Source organism: Podarcis erhardii, assembly GCF_964252035.2.
Source record: "Podarcis erhardii genome assembly, chromosome: 3".
NCBI lineage: Eukaryota > Metazoa > Chordata > Lepidosauria > Squamata > Lacertidae > Podarcis > Podarcis erhardii.
Genome location: NC_138507.1, coordinates 83,393,754 through 83,413,318, shown reverse-complemented (window position 1 = coordinate 83,413,318; position 19,565 = coordinate 83,393,754). Strand labels below are relative to the sequence as shown.

The window sequence follows — 19,565 nt, the reverse complement described above, 5'->3', positions numbered from 1 at the left end:
TATCCATTGGCAATTAACACGTTTGAGAGATTCTGTAACTCAGTTGTCAAGTGGTCTTTGTCAGCCAGGCGTTTGGTTCTGGAGATGAGAGTCTTGGCTACGGAGTTTATTTGTGCAGGGTGGTGGTGTGATTGTGCATGTAAGTAGTGGTTGGTGTGTGTTTTTTTCCGGTAGATAGTGTGTCCTAGGGAGCCATCAGGTTTTTTGTAGATTAGGACGTCAAGGAAGGGAAGTTGGTTGTTGGCTTCTATTTCCATAGTGAATTGTATTTTGGGGTGTAAGTTGTTGAGATGTGTGAGGAAGCTATCCAGTTTTTCCTTCCCGTGTGGCCAAATTACAAAGGTGTCGTCAACATATCTGAGCCAAAGTTTGGGTTTGTGTTCTGACTTGTCTAAAGCATTGGTTTCAAAGTGTTCCATGTACAGGTTTGCGATGACCGGTGAGAGGGGTGATCCCATAGGTGCTCCTTCTATCTGTTTGTATCTTTGTCCATTGTGGATGAAGTACGTGTTGGTTAGGCAGTGGTTGGTCAGGTCCAAGATGTATTCGGGGGGATTGTATTTGTTTTGAATAGCTGTCAAGGCTTCATTAATGGGCACTTGTGTGAAGAGAGATACAACATCGAAGCTCACAAGTAGGTCATTAGGATGTAGGTTTTGCTTCTTGATTGTTTCTATGAACTGGAAGGAGTTTGGTACGTGTGAAGAGATGGATTCTGCATAGGGCTGAAGTTGCTTGGCGAGAAATTTAGCGAGATTTTGTAGAGGTGAGCCTATGGAGCTGACTATTGGTCTGAGTGGTGTTCCTTCTTTGTGTATCTTGGGGAGGCCGTAGAGTTTGGGGCATCTGGATGATTTTTCTCTGGGGATGATTCTTAGCTGGATTTCTTCACTGATAGGAGAGGCTTTTATTTTGGATTTGGTGGTTTTTTCCAGGTAGGTGGTGGGATCTGTTTTTATAGGTTTGTAGGCAGGATCTTGGAGTAGATTTGATAGTTTTGCTTGGTAGTCCGATGTGTTCATCACCACTGTGGCATTACCTTTGTCTGCTGGGAGAATGATTATGTTGTTGTCTTTCCTCAGGTTGGTGAGTGCTTTCTGTTCTTCTTTGTGTAAATTGCTTCTGGGTGGTTTGCTGGAGCAGAGGATGTTGGTGACTTCAAGTCTGATTTTATTGGCTTCATCTGGGTTGATTTTGGTTAGGCTAGCTTCGAAACGTCGCCTAGACACCCCAACTTTTACACGGGAAGACACCCGAGGACACCAAAACCTGCATTCCTGTACCCGTGAAAATCTACGAAAGCATATATATATATATATATATATATATATATATACACACACATACATACATACACTAAGTTAAGTAACAGTGAAACAGCAATAGTTTTCAACACAAGTGGAACAACGATGTTTATGTCTTCGGACACCAAACATTAGGGGTTTTCCCCCCAGGGCTCTTAACTCATTAGGAAGTTCCTTAACTGTTTCAGTATTCCAGATGTCTTGAACCCCAACTGAATCATGAGTTGCTTCCTTCATGTATCACTGCTACAAAGTTTTATCAAACTGCCTTGAAACTTGGGGCATTGTGTGTTTGTAGGGAGAACAGGGTAATGAAATGCAGAACCTTCAGATAAAGTGGTACCTCGGGTTAAGAACTTAATTCGTCTGGAGGTCCGTTCCTAACCTGAAACGGTTCTTAACCTGAAGCACCACTTTAGCTAATGGGGCCTCCTGCTGCCGCCGTGCTGCCGGAGCACGATTTCTGTTCTCATCCTGAAGCAAAGTTCTTAACCCGAGGTACTATTTCTGGGTTAGTGGAGTCTGTAACCTGAAGCGTATGTAACCTGAGGTACCACTGTACTTTGCAGTAAGTGCTGTGAGTCCCTGTTGCTGAAAGAACCCAGGCTTCATTTTGAAGAGAGTCTTTTATCCTTTTGGCATATCCCAAACGGGTATCAGTGATATTACTACCCGATATTGGATGTTCCATTCCATGCAAGAAGAATGAAGTGTGTATGCACATTCAACTCCTGTTCCTTTATCCCATGTACAAATGTGGAAGGAATTCAGTTTTCCATGTTTGGGAACTTGGGCAGCTGTTTGTGTCAAAATGGCAGCTTTGAACTTGGCCAGTGAAAATTGCATCACACGATGTATTCTTAAGTGACACTGTGTATTATTTTTCAGATATTCGAGAACATAAAGAAAGGCGAATTTCCAGAACCGTTAACAAAGGAGTTTCCAGAAGAGGTATACTGTGGCAAAGCATTTTTTATAGGTTGTCTTTTCCATGCTTGTTGTAATTTAAAATAAAAAACAATCTCTCCTTTGTTTGCAGATATCTCTAATTAAGAAACTGCTTTCAGAAGTGCCATCTGACAGACCATCGGCACCTGCCATTTTGCATATTTTAAAGAAAAGACAGTATAGCCCACACACTTGTTAACTAATACCTGTCCAAACACAACTGCAGAATTTTGGTCTAAAGGTAGTGGTTCCTTTTGCTGTTGCTAATATTGAAAATCTCGTCTGAATCAAAACTGTGGCACCTGGAAATTTAACTCTGGATTGCCTCTTGCTATATGTTCTGCTGTGGCCTTTGAGGGGAGCTGCAGAGTGCTCTTGTGGAGGCAAAATTTCTCTGAATCCAGAACTAGACACCTGTGCCTTGTATGTGTGGCTGTCTTTAAAAACTGTCCTGCTTTCTCATGGGAGGCTCAGCCTCAGTGGCTGGAAGCCCATTTTATAAGCTGTGACAGATATGGTTATTCCTGGACTGAGAGAACTTGACCACAGTGGTTCAGGCATTGGTGACTTCAAGGTTAGATTACTGCAAGCTTAGATTACTGCAGTGCACTCCTTGAACTTGATTCGCAATATGCTGTTAGTGCACAATGCCATTGCATGATTGCTAGCAGGAAGAGATCCTCTGCATAGAACAGCTTTGCTCAAAGAACTGCACTGGCTGTCCATTTACTACCAGGCCAGGTTCAAGGTGTTAGTACAGTGGTGCCTCGCAAGACAAAATTAATCCGTTCCGCGAGTCTCTTCGTCTAGCGGTTTTTTCGTCTTGCGAAGCAAGCCCATTGACGGTTTAGTGGATTAGCGCTTTTAGCGGCTTAGCGGATCAGCTGATAAGCGGCTTAGTGGCTTAGAAAAAGGGGGGGGAGGAAAAAAACCCCGCAGGAACTTGCAATACATTTTTGTCTTGCGAAGCAAGCCCATAGGGAAATTTGTTTTGCAAAGCGCCTCCAAAACGGAAAACCCTTTCGTCTAGCGGGTTTTCCGTCTTGCGAGGCGTTCGTCTTGCGGGGCACCACTGTATTAGGGTTAAGAACCACCTTTCAAGAATGCTCCAATCTACATTAACCCGCACTGTTACAGGTGCCACATAATACTTAGAAGACATAAATCTTTACGGCGGAAGCACCTTCACTTTGAAACTCGCTGTCTGTTGACATCAGGCAGGTGCCTTCATCACATTCTATTTGGCATCTGCGTAAAACACATTTGTTTACGCAAGCCTGTCCAGATACGTAGAAGCCACATGTGCTTTCTCTCTTTTTAGGTATGGGCTATTTTAAGCAACTTTTCAATGCTTTTAAATACCTGTGCTTTTTATTGAGAATTTTAAAGTGTTTTATTTCATTTTTTTGTAAACTGCATAGAGGTTTTCTTACAATCAAGTGGTATATAAATTTTGTGGTTTGTTTTTTTTTAAAAAAAATACGGTCTGGTTTTCAGCTGAGCTGCAAATTGTTTTATTTGGTTTCTGCCAGGAGAGTTCTTTTACTTTTTATTTGCAAGATTAAGTGTTTGTTTCCAAAATTCCAAAATTTTATTGATGGGTTATCGTATACATTTAATAATTACTAGTAATAAATACTAAAGGAAAATAATATGAGTGACATAATATGAGGCCTTTGAAGTAATCGAGGTTTTGGAGCTCTCTCTGCTTGGAAGCCTGTGTTAAAAACCTAGCTGTGGTTTGGTAAGACATAGGAAGCTGCCTTCTACTCAGTTGACCCATTGGTTCATCAATATTGTCTACTCTGATGAGCAGCGAGTCTTGAGGGTTTCAGATGATGTTTTCCCAGCCCTGCTGGGAATTGAACTTGGGACATTTTTTGCATGCAGAGCATATGCTCTGCCCCTGGTACCTTGGTTTATGAACTTAATCCGTTCCATTAGTCCGTTCTTAAACCAAAACCATTCTTAAACCAGGGCACGTTTTCCCTAATGAGGCCTCCCGCCGCCGGTGCCCTTCTACCATTCAGATTCCGTTCTTAGACCAAGGTAAAGTTCTCAAACCAAGACACTAGTTCCAGTTTTGCGGAGTTTGTAAACCAAATCGTTCTTAAACCAGACTGTTCTTAAACCAAGGTACCACTGTATATCAAAGTGGTTTACAGCAAAAAATAATAATACAATAAAAAGTTAAACAGACATCAACTAACCATTGTGGATGGATGTCTTGTTAAATGCCTTCATAGGCTGAGAGGAACAGAAACATTTTCAGCAGTCGTTTAAAAGTTGGCAGAGTATTCCACAAGATTGGGCGGATGGCTTTTAAGGGGTTTCTTGTCAAATGAGCTTTACCAGCTTGGGGAACAACCAAAGATGCTCTTGCAGGTGATCTCAGTGATTGAGCTGGGATAAGAGCGTTCCAGGCAATCCCTGAGGTACCCTGGACCAAAGTTGTTCAGAATTTTATAAACACGCAAGAATCCTGAGCAGTAATGGGAAGCCAGTACAGTTGTTTAACAATGCTGTGTTGTGTGCTCTCAAGCAGAGCCCCAGCTGGAGCTTCTGAACCAAACCTAAGGGCAGCCCCACAAAGAGCAACATTACAGTAATCCAGCCTTGAGGTTACCAACACATGGGCTACAGTAGTCAGGCTATCCCTGTACATGAATAGCCATAGTTTGTGAACCACATGAAGCTGGTAAAAGGCCCTCATAGCCACAAAGGATGCTTGAATCTCTGGTGACAAAGATGTGTCCAGGAGTATCCCCAAGCTACATGCAACCCCATCCAGAACTAGTGGCTTCCCAAACATGGGAACTACCCATCCAAAGAGCCCCTGTCTTGCCAGGGTTCATATACACTTTATTGACCTCATCCAGTCCACCAGTGCATCCAGACAACAGTCCAAAGCTTTCAAAGCCTCTCTTGATTTGGATTTTACGAGCCATGTGAAAATAACTTGGTGAAATCTACGGAGTTTGTGCTGTGAATAATTCATTGCAAAGGGATGTTTTTAACAGCTAGGATTTGATGAGTTTTTTATACCATAAAGCTGCAGCTGTGTCAACTTACTCCTGAGTAATTCCATTGCACCTAGTTCACAGGGAACAGCTTTTCGGTGCCATCATCCAACACTAGAGGAGAATATTCACACTGGATTCCGGATGAAACCGAATCTTTTGTAAATCTTTAACTTGAATTCTTTCATGGAACTTTGTAGTGAATATTAAATTTGTTTTTAAATCACTGGTACAGTGTTAAGAAGCACATTTTACAATATATTTTTTCAACCGAAGCATGTATTTCTCACATCTTGGGAAATTGTAATGTTTTTATTGTGTATGCGTGGCTTATGCTACTGTTCAATAGCTGCTTTCTCTTTCCTAATAAATGGCGTGCATTAAAAAGTCCCCACATTGTTCATTTCTTTTAGAAGCTACATGGCATACAAAGGGAGAGGCATGTCTGTATGCAGGAAATATCTTGCCAGCAATCCTTCCCTTAGAACTAGCCTACATGGATTTGATTAAGCCTCTTGGCCATGCACTTAAACAGAGGCATCTCTTGAGTGAAAATCTTGGTAAAAATCTACCCCTGTGCGCAATTAGTAATGAAGATACCAAATGCAGTCAGTAATAGGTGCTACACTATGACTGCTTAATGCAGAAAAATTGTGTTCTATATAGAGTCTGGCAGGTGGTTCACTTTTAGACTATCGAGAAAGGTACAGTGCATCACACTGTATATAACAGAAAGGAATCAAACTGCAAGGAGACGTGTTATTTCTTTTTTAATGCACACGAACTACGTACCACCCTTCTGCTTACATTATTACTGTCACCAAGTTCTTTCTCCTGATAACTTGAGGCACAATCTAGCCAAACCTGAACACTTTGGCAAGCCATTGAGCGTTTCATCTACTTGAAACTGCCCCACTGAAAAATACAACACTTCTACTCAGGTGTAAGGGCTACTGAGTCCATTAGAGGTTACTTCCAATGTAAAGCTAGCGGTCTGGTTCACATTTTACCTTAATGTTGGCTTGATCATGCCATTTTCCATGGGCAGTAAAGTGGATTAACCTTAAATAGAAGCCCATCAACTAATTTAGCCAGAAAGGCATTTTTAAAAACCTTTTAACCAAACAACCAACTCAGAAGAGAACGGGAGGATGGCAGAGTCAATATCAGATGGACTAACTTGTAACTGCCCACGGAAAATACCATTAGTTGCCACCTCCTGTTTCAGTACAGCTAGTTACTTTTGTTTTCAGTACTGGAAGGGGGTCTCAGTGTGCCCAATTTGCAGGTTAGTAAAAAACCCCAGATATAAATCTGTTTAGACATACACATACACAACAAATGCATTCAGCTGTAAATAGTGATACAAACACCCATAGCTACTGAACAGTTCAACAATAACTGTTTTAAGCCTTCACTGACATTAGGAAAATGGATTGAAAGACCTTTGGTATAAAACACCGAAAATTACAAAACTGAGCAGCTTGGTCAACAATAAAAGGCATATTTAGAATATTTACACTCAAGGTCAACAGGACTTACTCCTAAGTTTGTACATGAAAGATTTTAACCTAAGTGTCCTGATCTTATTTCTGGCCTCTATATACACATTTTGGATCTTTTCAGCCCTCCTGTTCTCTTTTCTGCACTAGATCAGTATTCCACTTCTTCTATAATTGATTGGGGTGTAAAGGAGGATCGAACCAATCATGTTTGCTGTGTTTTTCACAAAAATAACAAATAAGCTTTTTTTGTGTTTTTAAGTACCTAGAGTTCACAGCTGACAGTCAACTGATTATGCAGCTCCTATAAGATCTTCTTGGTGTGTAGCTCCTTTCTATCCATATTTCCAAGTGAACAGGACTTCAGCACAGTTCCAGTGTTACAATATATATATAAATACATTTCAAAAACCTTTTTCCTACAAAAATATATGCAGTCTTCTGAACAGCATATCTTTATGCTGGAGCGATCTTGCAGCATTTACTATTTTTGCTTTAGGAAAGTTATTCATGGTCTGCAAAAGTGTCTCCAGGACAGTTTGAGGATAAATCTTCTTTATCTGGAAGATTTTTAAAAAGAGCATTATACAGTTGTCACAAGAAAAACACTGGACTGAGATACTAAGCCTTTTGGGGAGAGCGAGCTGTAAATTAGAAAAGATCAAACAAGCCATACACAGTTACAAATAGGTAGCCGTGTTGGTCTGCCATAGTCAAAACAAAAAATTCCTTCCAGTAGCACCTTAAAGACCAACTAAGTTAGTTCTAGGTATGAGCTTTTGTGTGCATGCACACTTCTTCAGATACACAGATACAGATCTGTGTATCTGAAGAAGTGTGCATGCACACGAAAGCTCATACCTAGAACTAACTTAGTTGGTCTTTAAGGTGCTACTGGAAAGAAGCCATACACAGTGATACTAAACAGGTTGTTGAAATTAATTGCAGATATGGCCTGCAGTTATCAAGAGCAGGGGGGTTTCCATTTATGGTAAGCATCCTCAAACACAAGTACATTAAGAGCATTTTTTCTTTTCCTCTTGCAAACAACTCCAAAGAAAAAAATTGGGAATACAATAAGCTTTAAGGTTCCCAAAGAAACAAATTTAGATTTATATTACATGGAGGCTTTCGTTGTGCAAAGGTGACTCATGCATCTTTTGGCCAAGGCATTAGATACTGTTAGTTTACATTAACAGACCAACTAAAGAAGAGGGCTCTGCTATTATTAATACCTGGTATTTTTCTTACCATCATAGGTTGTTCCACACCAAATGCAGTAGAGGTGTTCTTCCCTTAGATACGCTGTCAACATGATTAACTTTTCTGATTCCTGTGTTTGACAAATGAAATACACTTTTAAGCATAAATGGATTATGCATTAATTTTAAAATTATTTTAGCTTATTAATTTAGATCAGGGGTCGGCAAACAAAGGCCTGCGGGCCAGATCAGACCCAATTGCCTTCAGGATTTGACCTACGGACTGTCTGTGAATCGGCGTGGGGATTCTGCTCATTTGGGCTGCGCCATTTCGTTCCCCCCCTCTCCCTCACACACATCGTGGTGGTGCCTCCTCCCTCCCTCCTCGTGGCTTCTCCCCTCCCTGCCTAGAGGAGGAAGGGGGCGGGGTGGGGCTGAGCTGGCCCCTCTCTGGAGTCAGCCCTTTCACACTGCTCATCTTCCCCCCGCCACTGCCCTGGTGCGCCTGTGGGAAAGAGAGCAGAGCGGACGAGATCGCTTTGCCTACCCACGAGAAGCAGTGGCAGCGGTGGCGACAGTGGTGATAGCCCCTGGGAAGTTAAGTTCAACAGCTGGGGCTGGGGGGTGGGGAGGAGGACTACTTGCCCCCCTTGCCACTTCTTCCAGCTCCCCCGCCCCCATGCCGCTTCTCCGGCCCACCACAAGGTCTGTGGCTAAAAATTTTTGCCGATTTAGATTATTGAAGTGCAATGCAGCTTCCAATGGTATCTAAACCCTACACTTACGTCGAACTCATCTTCCTCTTTTTCGTCCTCCTCCTCTGCATCCACGTCTTCTTCCTTTTCCTCCTCTAGCTGTAACCAGAACCACATCTCTTTGGGGGATTCAAGGCCCTTTAAAGCAAAAGTTTGGCAGTAACAACCAACATACCCCACCCCATCAATTTCTTGGCAATTTGGAAAGAGAAAAAGGTGCAACTTTGCACACCTGGAAAAGCAAAATGCTCAAAAAATAACAATAGAAGCAGTCTCAGAACTTGTTGCATACTCAAACCTGAAAAAATGAAAATGCAGCACAAGGCATTATAGCAAAGATTATATTAGCATTTTCAATTCACGGAAGCAGTAAAACATTTTCTGCAAAAGATGGGGACCATGTCTATGTTGTATGTAGTTCTTAGACAATAAAAACAGGAAGCCAGGCAGGGAAGTAAACCAGAAGAGAGTTGGTTCTTTTTTGCTTTCAGCCTGTCAATGCACCACACTTGACTTACGATGACGTGGGTGGGTGGACAAGCTCGTAAAAAAGTTGGTCTGGTAGGTTATGCATACTTACTTTCAGTAAATGATACCCATCCAAAGTCTTTGGGTCACAAATGCACAAAAACATTTGAAAGAAATGTTTTTATTTAAACTTACTTTCTGCATATCTAGTTGTTGACAGGCTTTCTGACTTTTCACAAGGTCTCGTTTTACTTGAAGTTGCTCCTGTTTGGTCTTCAATCTCAATCTTAAAAATAAAATGAAACATGACTACCAATAAACATAACTTGGACTGGTTGAGATATTACACTGATAGAAGAGAAGAGGAGGAGTTTGGATTTGATATCCCGCCTTTCACTCCCTTTAAGGAGTCTCAAAGCGGCTAACATTCTCCTTTCCCTTCCTCCCCCACAACAAACACTGTGAGGTGAGTGGGGCTGAGAGACTTCAAAGAAGTGTGACTGGCCCAAGGTCACCCAGCAGCTGCATGTGGAGGAGCGGAGACGCGAACCCGGTTCCCCAGATTATGAGACTAGCGCTCTTAACCACTACACCACACTGGTGTATATGTATCTATCAATTTGTTTTGTTCACCATCGTGGGAGTTGTACAATGGGCAGTTTAGAAGTGCTACAAACCCAAATACTATATTACACACACCTTTTGGGACCCCGATCACTGTGAGCAGCTCCCATCATCCCTGATCTTTGACCATGCTGGCTGGGGCTTGTGGGAGTTGAAGTCCAATAACATGTGGAGGACACTATGCTAACTAACCCTGGTGTAGTTCATACTGGCAATACCTGATGGTGATATTTGATGGAGTAGCAGCCTAATTTGGTATAAGGCAGTTTCTGATGCATTGTGGGAAGGATAACCCCACACAGCACTGTTCCTCAACCTAGTGCTCTCCAGATGATGTGGACTCCCAACTCCAATCAGCCCCAGTCAGCATGGCCAATGGTTCTAGAAACCACTATGCTGGCTGTTGCTGGCCTCAGTTGACTGGAAGGAATTTTCAGAGTTTCAGACCAGAGTCTTGTCTGGCCGTATCTGCAGAGGTCATGGATTCAACAGGGGACCTTCTGCATGCAAGCACGTGTTCCATCATGAAGCCACAATCCTTCCCATAAACAATACAATTCTTATTTGCAAAGAGAAGACAAGGAATGAAGCCCTTGAACATTACTTGAAGAGGTCAGCCGTCTGCTCCTCCGCTTGTTTCCTCATATGCATTTTTCTCCTGTAGTTTTCCAAGTTTTCTTCAGCTTTCCGTTTCTTCACTTCTTCATGGCCAAGCCCACTTCTGCCTGTTCCAAGTTCAAAGCGCTAGTTAACACATCAAGAGGCACTGTGTTTGAACTTTAAAACATTAAAAAGGAGAGAATGGACACAAACCTGTGGTAATGTTCAGAGGAATAGGCTCGACAATCCCCTTTCCTGCAGAAAACAAGAGCAGTCACGGTTGATAAAAACACACATGATCATCACTATTAGACACATTTGTGTTCCTTTCATCACAGGAGCTCAGAGTGGCTTGTAATGGGGTTCTCACATTACAACAAACCCTGTGAAGTGGATCAGACCATGAGTTAATGACACACCTTAGGCTATCTACTTGGCATCTGAACAAAGATTTGAGTCTAGCCTACTTAAAGTGTTTTGCACAGGTTCTCTGTATCTTTCATGTACGTGCATCATTTCAAACAATATCAACCGGAGAAATGAAATTTACTGAACAGATAACAGGCCTTTGCCATAACTTGAAAAAATAACTATTATATGATTCTACATTAATGTTGTAGAGTAATTCCCCTCAAGATGTAAGTTATACTGGTTCTAACCTCACAATAAATTTATGTTACTATTTGAAGATTTTTATTTTGCTTTGACATTCTGTTAATTAGCACTTCCTGTCTCCCAGGGAAAGTATCAGGGCAAGAGGAAGACCAGCCGGGTCCAAACCACCAGCCAGAGAACAAGCAGCTCCAGGGAGATTGCTATTTCCTCCCTTCCAGAAAAAATACTCTGTTCCAACTGCTAGTTGGGCCTGGGACTGCAGAACTGAAGGGAATAATATTCCGGCCCAACCACTGGCCAGCAGACTCAGGGCTGCTGATTCGTTTGTGACTCTGAGGTTTATTATTATTATTATTATTAGTATTATTAGTATTATATTATTATTATTATTCCACCAATCTCTCCCTCTTCCCTAATTTTGGGGGTGTGTGTGTGAAGTGGTGACTCACCCCCCCCAGCGGCAATTCCAGGTTCCCCTCTTACAGGGGATTGTACCTTTATATGGGAGTCACTGGCCATACACTGAAAGGTTGTCAGTGAACTCCCCTGCATTGCGGGGATATGGGGTGGGCTGCCAGCATACACAAGCATCTTGCTGTGCACTCTCCCATGTCCCATCCACCCTGAGGAGCCCCAGTTCCCCCAGCTGGGGGGCTGGGAGGGATACATGCCCAATGCCTAAGCCAAGGTCTTCCTACATCTGAAAGGTTTAATAAAGCTGTGGCCAATTTTTAATTCCATAACATGTTGTCACGGGTCGTTATTCCTTCTGCTGGTCTCTCAGGGCTGGGGGGGGGGTCTCTGCCTGGGGACTCAAAACACTCTGTTCCAACTGCTAGTTGGGCCTGGGACTGCAGAACTAAAGGGAATAATGTTCTGGCCCAACCACTGGCCAGCAGACCCAGGGCTGCATATTTGTGTGTGAATCTGAGGTGCTGCTGCTGCTGGTTGTTATTATTATTATACCACCAACCTCTCCCTTTTTATCAAAGGGAAGGATCAATGAGATAGCATCCTTTAATTTTTTTAAAAAAAACCCCTTCCTTTTTTATATGAGGGAAGCTATTTAGGGTGAACCAAAAATGTCTTACGCAGCAACTTTTTTTTTGTTCTTACTTTTACACAAAGAAAGGGGCTCCGTCAAAGTCTCAGACAGGTAGTAAAGGCATCAGGGCACTCACATACACACACCCACACAGGCAGAAGGAGAGACGGAAGGAAAGAAAAAGAGTTAAATAACAGGGCAACATTTTTTGTTCTTACTCTGAAAACAACCCCCGTTTCTTCTTTCACAGGGGTAAGGAAGGGGAAAGGGGGTTCCCAGCAAGCCCCAAGCCAGCATCTCTGTAAATCACGCCTACTGGTCTGTCACGCTGGCCTGCTGAGCCGGGGCTTGCTGCAAAATCGAAAATAGTGCCATATTTTCCCGTGTATAAGATGATATTTTTTCCTTAGAAATAACAGGCAAAAATTGTGGGTCGTCTTATACATGGATAGCGGGGGGGGGGGGGGCAGCAGCCAGCAGGATTGGCAGTGGCGATTGGGCATGTGATTGGTTGCTGTGGCAAGGCCTGCTGATGATTGGTTGCGGCAAAAACTGAACGATATGTATTGAAAAATCACCCAGGTCTATTACACAGACATTCCCATGATCTCTCAACCCAAGAACTGTTTTAATTGGATTGTTTGTGTATTTTAATTTTATATTTTAATGCTTGTGTCATTGGTTTTTATACTTCTAAACCACTTCAAAGCCTATTTTGGCATTAAAAGGTTTATAAATTAATAATAAAACAACAACCATAATAATACCATGATACAGTCTTATTCAGAAAAAGGGAAGCTGAGAAACTCACCACTTTTGCCAAGAGGTTGACCACTTTTATAACCCATCTTCTGAAGCATAGCAAAACCTTTATTCTCGTTTCCCAAAGCAATGTTTAAAACAGTATCACGTTGTTCTTTCTCCTGCTCTTTTATACTCTTTTGCCGACTTCTCTCGTTAGCTTCCTTTTGTTTTTCTTCTTTCTTAAACACTTCCTTTGTACGCCTCAGCATTGGCATGCCTGGTCTGATGTCCTGGCTGAACAAGTCCAAATATCAAACTATTATATAGCAATTACAGAAATAAATAAATAAATAAAGTTTTAAGAGCATTTTCAGTGAACCACATGTAATGCTTAACAGTACATCCCTCAATGTTTTATGGGGCTCACTTCCAGGTAAGTGTACATTGATTGCAAGGTTAATACAGTTTCCAAACAGAATACCACCAATCTATTGTAATTATCATTCTTGCAAGAAGAATATCTTTCTCTTCTCTTCTGCTGAAATGGAGCAAGGATAGATTAAATGGTACGATAAAAGCCCCACACAGTGGTATTTCTGTTGCTGTAATATGCTCACAGAACACACTGGTATATGAAAGGCATGGCAAGTAAATTGAAGGGAAAACCTAGGTTGAATCAGTAGGGAGTTGTAATCCACAGTAATATATTCTGGAATATGTGTGGGAAGTTTTTGGCCCTCCAGATGTTGCTAAACTACAACTCCCATCAGACCCAGCAAGCATGCCCAATGGTCAGAGATGATGGGAGTTGTAGTTCAGCTACATCTAGAGGGTCAAATGTTCCCCATACCTGTTCTAGAGGCTGCTACTTCTGTGCTAGGTCTTACTGAAGGAGACTATAGAAGGGGAATATATTAGAGGCTTACCAGTTCATTGTCCACAAGAAAGGGCCGTGGGAAAAGCAGTGTTGAGAAAGAGTGTAGTCAATGCAGGGATGGGCTTAAAATGGCTTAGGTGGCAGTCTGAATCTATTCCGCCCTCCAGTTCAAGTTCATTTTCCTGGATTTAGGAATAAGCAATTCCTATGCCAGCTTCATGGGCCACTTAAACATACCCCTCAACAACTTAAAGCCATGTAGCTGGGCTAGAATCATTGAGTTCAGTCACTGTAGCACAGAGGCAGGTATCCTACATTATATGAGGGTGCCAAACTGGAGCTGTAACCCAGGAACTGGATAGCTCTGAAATGGCAAGAGGAAGGGTGCACAGTTCAGCTTTCAGTCCCAAATGTCACTGGTCATGTTTGATCAATCATCCAAGGCTTCACAAACCATGGTTTATGAAGCTGTAGACAAGCATCATGGCCATACATCATTCCCTTGCTCCACCTGATTATCCTTCCTCTAGCTGTGCCCCAGCTTGAGCACAAAGAGCCTGGGTTGCAGTAAGCCAGAGTTCCTGATACACCAGAACTAGGAAGCTCTGGCTTAAAGCAAGCCAGGATCTTTACACCTCAGCCAGTATGCAGCCAGAGAGTGCAAAGCGATGGCACTTGGTTTATTCCTTATAAGGTTTTGGATGATCACACATATGCAGCCATTGTAAAGAGCTTTTCTCTGGTTTCCCCAAAAAATGATACACCCAGTTCAGAGATGGATAAGTGAAATCTAAACTACTTCTGTGCTAGGTGTTCTTGGAGCAGAAAAGGGGACTATATAAGAGATTAACACTCTTCTTGTCCCAAACAAAGGACTGGTGGAAAAGTTGTTGGTGCAGAAAAAGAGTGGAGCAGTCAGTACAGTTAGTCCATGCAAGACGGAGCTGTTCCACCTAGCCTTCGGTCTGGGCCCAATTTGACCCCCCTCTATGGGACTCTGTAAATTACCTCTTTGGCCCATTTATCGGGTCATGTGGGAACAACATGGATAGCTGGCCCTGATGAATACTTGAGGTTCCTGACCCCTATGGTTGTAATTCATGGGCAGTCAGTTAATTTTATCCTGATTCTAATTTTTAAGCTGTATTTTAATCAGTTGTTTGATTGTGCTTTCATGTATTTGATGTTAGCCACGCTGAGTCCGGTCTTGGCCGGGGAGGGCGGGGTATAAATAAAAATTTACTTACTTACTTACTTACAATGGTGTGCTAAAGGAACTGACAGAAGTCAGAACAACGTTTGCATGTGGTTTGAGACTGCAAGACCTGGGTCTCCAGATGGCTAGCTCTAGTCCAACAACAAAAGGGGACTCAAGGATGAAGAACCCTCTTCTAGGTGATATCAACTTGAAGCATTTTAGCCAGACCTCTTACTCAAAAAATAATTGAAAAGTTCTGTATCTGAAACACCACAAATAACTTCAATTATTAGTGCATGTGTTAGGCACTGACAAGTTTGATAAGTTTAGAAAAATATTGCACTTACTTAACATTAATAAAGGAATCAGACATGTAGTCATCTTCTTCATCACCCATGATTGGTATTAATACTCCACTTGCAGACTTCTTGCCTATAAACAATATTTTTCTAGCTTTTAGAATGCATTGAAAATAGCTAAAGTTTTCACTGATTTTTTGGGGGGGAAATTATTATTATTTCATGTAGAGTACCGTATTTTTTGCTCTATAAGACTCACTTTTTCCCTCCTAAAAAGTATGGGGAAACGTGTGTGCGTCTTATGGAGCGAATGCAGGCTGCACAGCTATCCCAGAAGCCAGAACAGTGAGAGGAATTCCTCTTGCTGTTCTGGCTTCTGAGATTCAGAATATTTTTTTTCTTGTTTTCCTCCTCCCAAAACTAGGTGTGTCTTGTGGTCTGGTGCGTCTTATAGAGCGAAAAATATGGTATTTATATCCCAACTTTCTTCCAGCTTGGAAGACTTACAACAATTAAAAACATTATTATAAACTACAAATTAACAAAAACAAACTGTGACTTTGTTACAGCTAATAGTTGCCACAATTTTCAGAGTGCTCTGGTGGGAGGAACAGTAAGCTGGGGAAACCCAGCCAGATGGGCATGGTATAAATAAAAAAATTAATAATAATAATAATTTCATTTAGTGTTCCTAGAAAGAGAGCAAACTTTAGGGGCACTGAACCTTTAGATTAATGTGGTGGCTCAGTTAGATGAAATCCCACCTAGAAACAACTGAAAAGCAAAAGCAACAAACAGCCTTGTGGCACCATAAATACTAGAAAAATTATTATGACTGATGCCCAACATCATCATGCCAGTCAGGCTGCTCACCCCAAAAGCCTTATACCTCAAGTGGGATTGTAGCCTGACACATACAGCACAATTCTGTGTTTATCTAGCAAGTGAACAAGTCCCCACTGGATTCAAGAGGACTCGCTCCCTGCCAAGAATGCACATTAGCAAAGAAAAGGTGTCATACACAGCCCCTTATGATTACCCCAGTCTCCCCATATTAACTGAATGTAATAAGAGTCCTGTCGAATCAGATGAAAGGTCTATATTCTAGCCTAACACCCTGCTGTGCATAGTAACAAGCTTGCTTAAGGACTAATGCTTCATTATCATTATTATTAATTCTTAAATTTCTATACTGCCCTTCATCCAGAGATCTCAGGGTGGCTTACAACATACTGTATTTTTCGCTCTATAAGACACACTTTTCCCCTCCTAAAAAGTAAGGGGAAATGTGTGTGCGTCTTATGCAGCGAATGCAGGTGGGAGGCTCTGTCAGCACTTCCTTTAAAGAGCTGCGTGGAGTGTGTGTGCGGCTCTTGGGGGCTTTTCTCACACTCCGCACACTCTTTAAAGGGAGCGCGGCTCTTGGGGGAGCCTTAGCCACAGTGGCGTAGCGTGGGGGGTGCAGGGGGGCCGGCCGCACCGGGCGCAACATCTGGGGGTTAGGGTTAGGGGGCGCAAATCCACAGGTTTGGGGGCGCAAATCCACGGGTTAGGGGGTGCAAATAACTTGCCTTGCCCCGGGTGCTGACAACCCACGCTATGCCACTGCTTAGCCATGCGCAGCCTCTCCTGGGCAGGGGATGAAGGCTCCCTTTGCCCGGGAGAGGCTGTGCGCGGCTAAAGAAGCAGCCAGAACAGCGAGTGGGATCCCGTTGGCTGTTCTAGCTTCTGGCTTAGCCATGGGATGAAGGCTCCGCAGGGGAGCAGGGAGCCTCTCCTAAAAACTAGGTGCGTCCAATCGTACGGTGAGTCTAATAGAGCGAAAAATATGGTACAAAAACACACACACAAAAACAAGAATACATACTACAATAACAAACAAGTGCAATTACACCCCCTGCACCTATACAGGTGTTATTATTAACAGCATCAGCTTTCGTGAACTACAGTCCACTTCATCGGATACATGAAGTCGTATCCTCTGTGCTGCAAGTACACGTACACACACACACACACACACACACATAGTGGTGTGGAGAACAGCCCTCTCTCCTTGCCGTCCCCCCAGCAACTAGTGTTCAGAAACACGCTGCATTTGATCGTGTAAGTTGTATACAGCCATCCTAGCAGCACAGAATTGCAAGGGAGCCTTAGGGTCATCTAGTCTAAACCGCACCCCCCCCCCACACACACAATGCAGGAACCCCACGGCTAGCAGCTGCCCATAGCCTGATCTAAGAAGCTGTCCAACATTCGCCAGCAACACTCAAATCGGTACAGCACCAGCTCTTTATCATTATTCCCTACCAGCCGCCGCGCGCCACTTCCACCCAGTGAAGCCTAGCCCTCTTGCGTTCCAGTCTCTCGGCAACTGCGCAGGTGCGCATGCGTGCCTTCTATCGACCAGCTTCCGGGTATGGAATGCGCTTGCGCGGCAGCCGGCGCTTCCTCAGCTGGTGGGGAGAGAGGGATTCGGTTACTGAGCGGTGCGCCATGGCGACGTCAGGTGTTTGCCCCTTTCTGTCAAACGTCGCAGTGGTCTGCGGTACCGCGAACTGTCGGAAGAGGTGGGTCTGGGAGACGAAGGACTTACTTGCGGGGGGGGGTAGGGGTGGAGAAGAGCCGCTGGGTCAATATTAAGGGGTGGCGGTTGGGTGGCGTGGGGGGGGGGGGCACTTTAACTGGGTCCCTGTGAGGAGGAGGGAACGAACAACGGCGGCTCCTACGGGTGGGCAGCGGGGTCAAGTTAAGGTGGTGCGCTGCTTTCGCGGCGGGGTGCTTCGGCCTTTAGGGCAGGCAGGCGCTTTCGAGAGGGGCGGGCAGGAGTTTTGAGTGGCGGCGGGTTTCCTTCTCGCTGGGGCTGCCCTTGACACCAGGGTGGCAGGCCTTGGGGCTGGATATCCGAAACTGCCGTTTCCTCTGACTGGCAATGGCCCCTCGGGGATCTCTTACTACTGGGGGGATTTTTTGGGGAAGTCGCACCTTCTGCATGCAAAGCGAAGCACACGAGCTGATGGAGCTCCCTCCGAAACTGAGCGGGGCTTTAAAGCGCTTGGGGGCATCCCCAGCAGCTACAGCAGTTTCACACCATTTATGCAGCAGCAAGCATGGGGTTGCTGCTCGCTCTTGCACGCAGCAGGCAGCTGCAGATATTCTGGGCTCTCTGTCGCTGATTCCAATGGTGCAGTTCTCAGTTTATGATTATGTCCCATTCATCTCTCACCCTGTCCTTATTGAGGTGGGAAGCGATGAGCAATAGAGCCTTTTCAGCTGCAGTACTCCTGGCAGTGGAATCCTCTCCCGGGAGACATTTAACTGGTACTTACCCCTCCTAGCTTCCAGGCACCCGGCACAGGCAATTTCCTTCCTACAGTTTTGATGCTTGATGGTTTAATTCCGCCTTCATTGCCTTGCTGTTATTCTCCCTGCCCCTCTCTTTTACTTCCAAGTTTTATTTTTTTCCTATCCTTTTGTATACTGTATGTAAATTGATATTTGATTTTATTATGGTTATTATTTGACTTGGAAGTTTCTGTGGAGAATATTTTAAATAAATTCAGCAGGGGAATCTGAGATCACAAATTCAGGTTTCACTTTTGTCTGAATAAAATTTTACTTATAGCAGTAGCAGAGGACAGGATTGTAGAGGAATCTCATAAAGTGGCAGCTCCTACAAGAATTGGCACTCTTAAAACATAGTCTTAATATTCCTATCTGTGTGTGATTTCCCTGGCATATCACCTCAGAGCAAGTGAATCAGGCAGTAAATGTGCTTTCCACAGCCTTGAGATAATACTTCTGGCCCTTCTGAATGACAGAAATTCCAAATTACAGTACAGTTCTATGTCTACTGAGAAGTAAATCCCATCGAGTTCAATAGGACTTAATTCCAAGGTAAATGAATACAGGACTGCCAAAAAGAGGTTCCATAATCATTATTACTAGCCTGGCAATGCACTCTCTCTCTGACATTTTTTCCTCCATTACACTTGATGAGTTGACTACCCTATTATCTTTAGTTAACCCATGTTTACCGTTGATCCTGTGCCCTCCTAATTGCCATCTCTGCTGTCATTATCACTCTTTGTGTTATCCTATCTTTTTCTTCCTCTCTTCAACATTCAAATGCACCACTGTTTTCCTTATTAAGACAAACCAACTCTTGATCCCTTTTCTAGGTCTGACTACTGTACAATTCCCTCCCCCTCCCCTTTTCATCAAACCCCTGCTTACTTTCATGAGCTAATCTTTTTCCCCCAACTCTGTTGCTGGCCCCCATCTAGTCTGCCAGCTGCATGTCACTGCTTTTGCCTCCTCATCACCAAATCCAAAAGTCTCTACTCAGTTCTCTTCCTCTTTGATAT

The 19,565-nt window shown here is 43.4% G+C and overlaps 3 protein-coding genes across 4 annotated transcripts in view; 2 read left to right on the top strand and 1 right to left on the bottom strand.

The window, feature by feature from the left end:
- LOC309338656 (uncharacterized protein) overlaps positions 1–3,030 on the top strand; it is a 39,221-nt gene extending 36,191 nt beyond the window's left edge. The window contains exons 24-25 of the mRNA XM_081855978.1: positions 2,193–2,255; positions 2,344–3,030. Of these exons, the coding sequence (XP_081712104.1) occupies positions 2,193–2,255; positions 2,344–2,451 (171 nt within the window). The 3' untranslated portion in view covers positions 2,452–3,030. The remainder of the gene's footprint in view (positions 1–2,192; positions 2,256–2,343) is intronic.
- Positions 3,031–6,652: 3,622 nt separating this feature from the next.
- GPATCH11 (G-patch domain containing 11) lies at positions 6,653–17,604 on the bottom strand. Of its 2 annotated transcripts, XM_081857725.1 has the most exons (9): positions 17,509–17,604; positions 15,250–15,334; positions 12,895–13,121; positions 10,637–10,678; positions 10,428–10,548; positions 9,395–9,485; positions 8,762–8,869; positions 8,026–8,107; positions 6,653–7,334 (listed from the first exon to the last, which is right to left on the bottom strand). In XM_081857725.1, exons 2-9 carry the CDS (start codon positions 15,297–15,299, stop codon positions 7,279–7,281), a joined length of 777 nt encoding a protein of 258 aa, XP_081713851.1. In that variant the 5' UTR covers positions 15,300–15,334; positions 17,509–17,604; the 3' UTR covers positions 6,653–7,278. The 2 variants fall into 2 exon arrangements, with proteins under 2 accessions (XP_081713851.1, XP_081713852.1); XM_081857726.1 differs by lacking the exon at positions 17,509–17,604 and having other exon boundaries at positions 12,895–13,143.
- A 22-nt stretch (positions 17,605–17,626) lies between these two features.
- The window catches only part of HEATR5B (HEAT repeat containing 5B), a 49,003-nt gene continuing 47,064 nt past the window's right edge, over positions 17,627–19,565 (top strand). Inside the window, exon 1 of the mRNA XM_081857643.1 lies at positions 17,627–17,768. The gene's annotated coding sequence lies outside the window, so the exon portion shown is untranslated. The remainder of the gene's footprint in view (positions 17,769–19,565) is intronic.

Bases quoted from the DNA above. Each gene is read 5' to 3' on its own strand.
- GPATCH11 (XM_081857725.1), bottom strand. From the start codon at position 15,299: ATGGGTGATGAAGAAGATGACTACATGTCTGATTCCTTTATTAATGTT. The intron at 8,870-9,394 runs GTAAGTTTAAAT...TTTGCTTTAAAG, and splicing joins AACAACTAGATATGCAGAAA to GGCCTTGAATCCCCCAAAGA. The intron at 8,108-8,761 runs GTAAGTGTAGGG...TGTCAAACACAG, and splicing joins AAGAGGAAGATGAGTTCGAC to GAATCAGAAAAGTTAATCAT.